This window comes from Propithecus coquereli, unplaced genomic scaffold (genome assembly GCF_000956105.1).
Source record: "Propithecus coquereli isolate 6110/MARCELLA unplaced genomic scaffold, Pcoq_1.0 Scaffold218, whole genome shotgun sequence".
Lineage (NCBI taxonomy): Eukaryota > Metazoa > Chordata > Mammalia > Primates > Indriidae > Propithecus > Propithecus coquereli.
The window spans coordinates 1,457,506-1,463,572 of record NW_012146967.1 but is presented as its reverse complement, the minus strand read 5'-3'; the positions used below and the strand labels follow the sequence as shown (position 1 = coordinate 1,463,572).

Sequence of the window (6,067 nt, the reverse complement as noted above, 5' to 3'; positions counted from 1 at the left end):
GTTAAGTATATAGTTCACCTCAGCAACAACAAAAAAATCACACTACATATTAACTTTCTACTGTCAGAACCCCCCCAACCCATGCCCTGAAGTGAGCACAGCTGAAAACTACTTCAGCTTAAGAGAAAATGAAAACAAAAGTCTTCAGCACCTTATGGTTTCTAAGCACAGGAAAACATGGGCAGAACAAGATTGTAGGAAGAGAAAAAAATGGCTAAGACCATGTGCTCTTCAGTAAAATTCCACTTACACACAGCTGCTTAAATGGAGAGAATGGCTGATTTATGTATTGGACATTGTGGAAAAAAACTTGACCTTCAGAATTTCCTCAAATTTTGGCAGATCCCCCAAAATGCAAAGATTGGAGACAATTTATTCAATCATTTCCTAGAACTTTATAAAATAATGAAGTAACACTATAATAGTGAAGGTTGAGGTGAGGAAAAGGAGCTTGAGGAAGAAAGGAATACTCCTTTTTACTTCCTACCTACTCTTCCTCAACAAATTACTAAGGTTCCATTGAGTCCTTAGAAATAATAAAAAATGTATTTTATACAAAGCACTTTTTAGACAGAGTGACCTCAACTGTAGTGCTTCCCTCAACACTCCAAAAGGAGTATGTAATTCCAGGATAAGCAGATTTCTCTAAGATCCCAATGACACCTAGTGCCCAGGCTTCCAAGGTTTGCTTTAGTGCTCAAGAATGGCAAATGATAATGATACTTAGAAGACCATCTTGGTCACAACATGGTAAGGATTTAATCAGCACAAAACACTTTTGCTAGTTAAGTTATATGGGTAAGAAAATCAAAGTTCAACTGTTTCTTTCTTAGATGTGAACTTCGTGGAGAATGGGATTTTATTTTATTGTTAACTTCCCTTCTCCTTCTTATAAGTAAACCAATTCAAACCAGTCCTGCCTTACATAAAAATACTAAAATTTTATATAAACCTTATCAATGGCCTGAGAAATGCAAGGACATTCACTAAGAGATTTGTGCAAAAATTGGTTTTCTACAGAGAGCAGGTTAATTTGTAAAAAGAAGCCAACCTCTAGAATACAATTTTAGAAGGGATTTGTTTCTATTTTCACTAAACAAACAAGGGTTTTATCTAAAATTTGTATATAGCATTAAAATGTACTTAATAAATTTAAAATCTAAATAAATACTGACAATTGGCATTATAAAATGTGACTTGGTACATTTGTGGAATTTTAAGATTTACTATGTAAGTTTCTATTACACATTAATAAAATGTAACTTACGTTTACTTCACATCGTTTATTCAGAACATCGGTTCCCTTGGTTATTCTCACAATTTTCAACCCTTTAAGAAGTTGTACCAAAATTAAAAATCCTTAGATTTGATAATGACAAGTAAGAAAAACAACTTCGTATGGCTTGAATGAATAAGCCAAATATAAATGCTTAAGAAAACATTTACAAATATTATGTAGGTAATATAATTAATTACAAATTGCTTTCTGTTCATTACAAACATCTATTTTAAACTTGAAAATGATGCACAAATAGGATCTAGTTCTAGTCTATGCAATGTGTCTTCTGTAATGCTAATATTACGAGATTACACAGATTTGGGCTAACACTGCACCACGGACAGTACTGAGAATGTGCCACGTCTATAATGCCATCCATGGAAATGGACTGGGTACCAAAGTGTTGGATTTCCAATCTCTTATCCAGTGTCGGTTCCACTTTAGTTAGTAGGAGGTGTAGCATCTACTTTCCCCATGGGTTCCTCCCTGAAGAGCAGCTTTCGAAGTATATTTGCATAAAATGGTCCATACACTTGTTTGTTGAGATTCACAACGTTTGCATACTGAGAGCCTATGGCTTCTAGCTCCTGCTGGATGACAGCAAGGCCTCCTGGCATGGGAGGCATGCATTTTTGAGGGATTGGAAGACAAAGTAGGCTTTTCATATATAGCTGAATTCGTTTATCTGAAAGGGGAAAAAAAAGATATATTTATCTGTCCCATTATTAAAGTACCTAATTTTTTTTTAAAAAAGAACAATTGTAGTAGGTTGACTGCAATACCGTTCCCAATTTTTTACCCCTCCCTGTATCCATGCCCTTTGTAAAGTGGCTTTGCAGTTCCCTCCTATCAAAGGCTGAAGTGTATTTCCCCATCCCTTGAATCTGGGCTGGCCTTAAGACTTGCTGGCCATTATAGAATCTAGTGGAAACGCCAGGGTGCCAGTTCCATGAATAAGCCTCAAGAAGCATGGTTTATGTCCACTCTCAACTGACCAATGACCTGAGAACAATCCTGGGTTTGCTGGAGGATAAGAGACCAAGTGAAGGGAAACCCAACTGTTTCATCTGAGGCCATCTTAGACCAGCCTGTAGCCAACCACATCCCAAACACTTGAGAGAGTCCAGCCAGGATCAGCAGAGCTACCAATCCGAGCCACAGATGACCACAAATGCATTAGTGAGTCCGGCAAGACCAAAAGAACTACCAAGTTGCCCCATAGACTTCTGAGTAATAATAAATGCTTATTTTTTTAAGCTATGGAGTTTTGGGGTATTTGTTATACAGCAATACCTGACTGATTAAAAAAATGTAGAGCACTTAGAGGGGAGCATCTTTTACAGAAGTCAATCCTTAATGTCCATGATTGTAAGTTACATACACAAAAGCTGAGTTTGTAAACCGGCACTGCCAGTCTGGCCCATGTGGTGTTTTTGTAAAAACAGAAGCCATTTAAAATCAGGGGATTTCACACAGAAATCCAAGTTTCTGGTTCCTCCCCCAACTAGCACTGCAGTTTGCCACCTTCTCCCCTTCCTGCTTTACTGCTTCATGTATCTGAGTTTGAGATCACTGCACGAAAGCATGCAAATGCATACGTTAATTAGGACAACTAGTACTGGACAAACCAAACCTGCTATAACTCAGGCTGTTCCAAGGGCTTTCTCTGGCTTTGTAAGCAGAAATCTCACAAAAAAGGTTTACTAAGGAGAATACGCTCCACTGAATATGAACTATGACATTATTGAAACTCTTATTTCCAAACACTTCTCCCCAAAATCACACATTCTAGCCAGATACAACCTAGATCTCAAAAGTTTCCAATGTCCAATGTCTATGTCTTACTAGAATGCCCTTCCATCTCACATCATCTCATCTCTGCCCAGAATCAGAGGCATCCTTCAATGCCAAGCCTAATGTTACCTCCTTTCTGTGGCTTTCCCTAGCTATGTTATTGCCAGTTGAGAATGTGCCCCTAGAGACAGTAGACTCTCTGAGGGTAAGGGCTACATCTTTTTTATCTTTATAGTCCTGGCCTGGCATGTGACAGGTACATTACACATGCTGATGGAATTTAAGTAAGAATAGAATGAAAAAGCTCTATAAAGATAAATGCCAAACTGAAAACAGTAACAGCCAGGGAGAAATGGGGACTGAAGAAGACAGGCAAAGATGACTTAAGCCTTATCTGTAATTTTCAACAAGGAGAAATTATTTCTGTATCACCTATACAACTTAAAGTACTTGTTAAAAATGTAGATGGCTGTAGGCATGCAAATAATCTATACAGCAGGTAATTCATAAATAATTTTTACCTGGTTTTTGTATACATTGGAAAAAAAATTGATTTGAAAGAAAACTCCCTTACTAATATATTTTTAGAAAGAATTGTAGTGGGAATTGAGAATTGTAATCCCGTTGGGGAATACACAGCACATCAACTAAACACCAAAGAAAGCAGACTATGGGTACCCTCAACAGGGAGGAAAACCATGGCTAACACTGGCTGAACTCTTCTTGTGTCCCAGGGATCTAAGTGCTTAATTTATTCTAACTCCTCTGCAGGCAGAAAATTAAGAATTAACTGAGTACTAATTTCCCTTTAACTGATAGCCTGACTCTCACAGGCTCAGGTCTGTATTCACCATAGATATGGTCCAAGCACTCTCCTGCAAGAAAGTTTAAAGAATGAAACCATTTCAAAATTGTTATTATGCCAACAAGTAGTTCTCTTGCCTCTGTGGATGAGTTAGTTTTGAGGCCAAGACTAAAGTGATAGGAGCGTTTGTCCAGTTAGGAGCAGCCAGATGGAGTCCCCGCCAAAGGTGTGTCCTTGGCTTCCAGAGTCAAAGGAGAGATGCTCAAGTGAGTCACTGGAGTTGCTATGGCAACAGTACTTTGAATAAGGTTAAAAAATGCCATCAATCTGCAAAAGGACAGGAAAGTTGGACTGGGGAAAGCTGTGTGGATAAAAGTTGCTTAACTGGATTTTAAGAGGCATCTTTTGGCCCTCAGCTTCCCTCTCCCTTCTCACACTGCAAGTCCTTCCCTCATCTAAAAGCAAGGGCACAGAGTACCCTCTGCCAACAAACAGCCGGGCTCCAGCTCTGACCAAAACGGCCATCAGAGCAGTTAGGAAGATTAGCTCTGGAGTCAGGCTAAGAAAGAATCCCAACTCTGCCCCCAGCTAGTTATGTGACCTTGAGAGAGTTACTTAACTTCTCCAAGTCTTCCATGCATTCACTCATTTCACAAATATTTATTAAATGTCATGTACAGGCTCGGCATTGTCCAGGGAGGTATCAGTGAACAAACACGCACCCTGTCTTCGTGAGGTCTGCACACTAGTGGGGATTTAACAGTGTGTGGCAGAGACTGCTAGACAGTGTCTCAGTCCCCACTCTACCCCTCTTCCTCCCAGGAACACAATCTCCCAAGTATTAACTGTTTAGCTGGAGACTACACGTTGTGAGGACAGATGTACGTCAGCACGTGATGTTATAAAGATAAGGGCTCAGTCACAAGTGGCTGTATTTATGCTTTGTTTGTTACTGTTACCAAATGTGCCCTGTCAGCAGCAGCCTCTCCTGCAGGCCACCATGGTGTTTACGCCGGCACTGTTCTTTTCTAGGGGCCAAGTTGAAGCCTTGAGCCACTCAGGTAGCCTGTGCAACCTGGACTGCCAGCATTCCATGCCCCCAGGGATAAGGATGAAAAAAAAAAAAAAACATTTGAGAGCCTCAAATAAATAATAAAATGTATTTGTATTCTTAGGGCAGTCAATGTCGTACTTTGAAAACTTACAGATCAGTCCTAGAATGTTAGCATATTTTAATTCTACACTCTTTTCCCCCTAATTTTTATCCCTCAACCTCTGTAGTAGACAATTGCTTTTTGCCACACCAGCCACTCCCCCTTCATATGGCCATGATACTCTGATTTTGTTTGAAGGTAACTATCTCTGCCCTACTTTTCTCAGGTGTTACAGGTAAAGCTGACTCCCCCTTGGCTCTAGGAAGTGAAAACATGTCTCAGGCTTAAGTTCCTTCCCCTCTGGTTGCCATGACTGATTCAAGAATGGGATATGACCTAAATTCTGGCCAACTGGAACAAATGAGACTCAATGCTGGGGTCATTGTCTGAGCTAACAGGGAGGTAGATACCTCGTTTTTTGCTTGACTTAAATATGGAAAGATGTAGGCTGGCTGAAGCCATCTTGCTACCATGATAAGAGTCTATCTGTGAAGGCAGTCAACCTGGAAGAAGGCAGGAAAACTAGTGCTGGTGACACAGTCTGAGCTCTGATTAAGCTGTACCAGCAGCCAGCCCTACTCCTGGTCTTTTTGGATATATGAGAAAATAAGTACCCTTTTTACTGAAGCTACTTTAGAAGTTTAGGTTCTTTGTCACAGATAATAGAAAAAGTCCTCACTGATACATTCTCCATTTTCCCAACTCACCAACACAGCTTGACACTGAGATAGTCGCTTTCATGGCCAATAGGTACAAAGGGAGCCACTCACCATGCATCCCAGTTCCACAGCCTTTTTACTCTTTGTCTCTTTAAGCTTGACCAAGTTCCCTTAGGCTTGCTCACAGCAGAACTGATACCTACTTTCTGTGAACATACTGCCAGCTGGTTTGAATTGTTGCATTGATCTAGGATTTTAACATTACTGGCAGCGAGGTGTTATTTTCTTCACAAAAATCTATTGGCTGCATAGGTAAGATAGTAGGCCCTGAAACATCCTCCTACCCCACTACATAAATACACAGAAGAAGCAGAGT

General features: G+C 40.0%; 1 protein-coding gene across 1 annotated transcript in view; it reads right to left on the bottom strand.

Annotated features, from left to right (window-relative positions):
• Positions 1-1,229: 1,229 nt before the first annotated feature.
• The window catches only part of TCP11L2 (t-complex 11, testis-specific-like 2), a 48,165-nt gene continuing 43,327 nt past the window's right edge, over positions 1,230-6,067 (bottom strand). Inside the window, exon 9 of the mRNA XM_012644695.1 lies at positions 1,230-1,964. Within this exon, the coding sequence (XP_012500149.1) occupies positions 1,720-1,964 (245 nt within the window). The 3' untranslated portion in view covers positions 1,230-1,719. The remainder of the gene's footprint in view (positions 1,965-6,067) is intronic.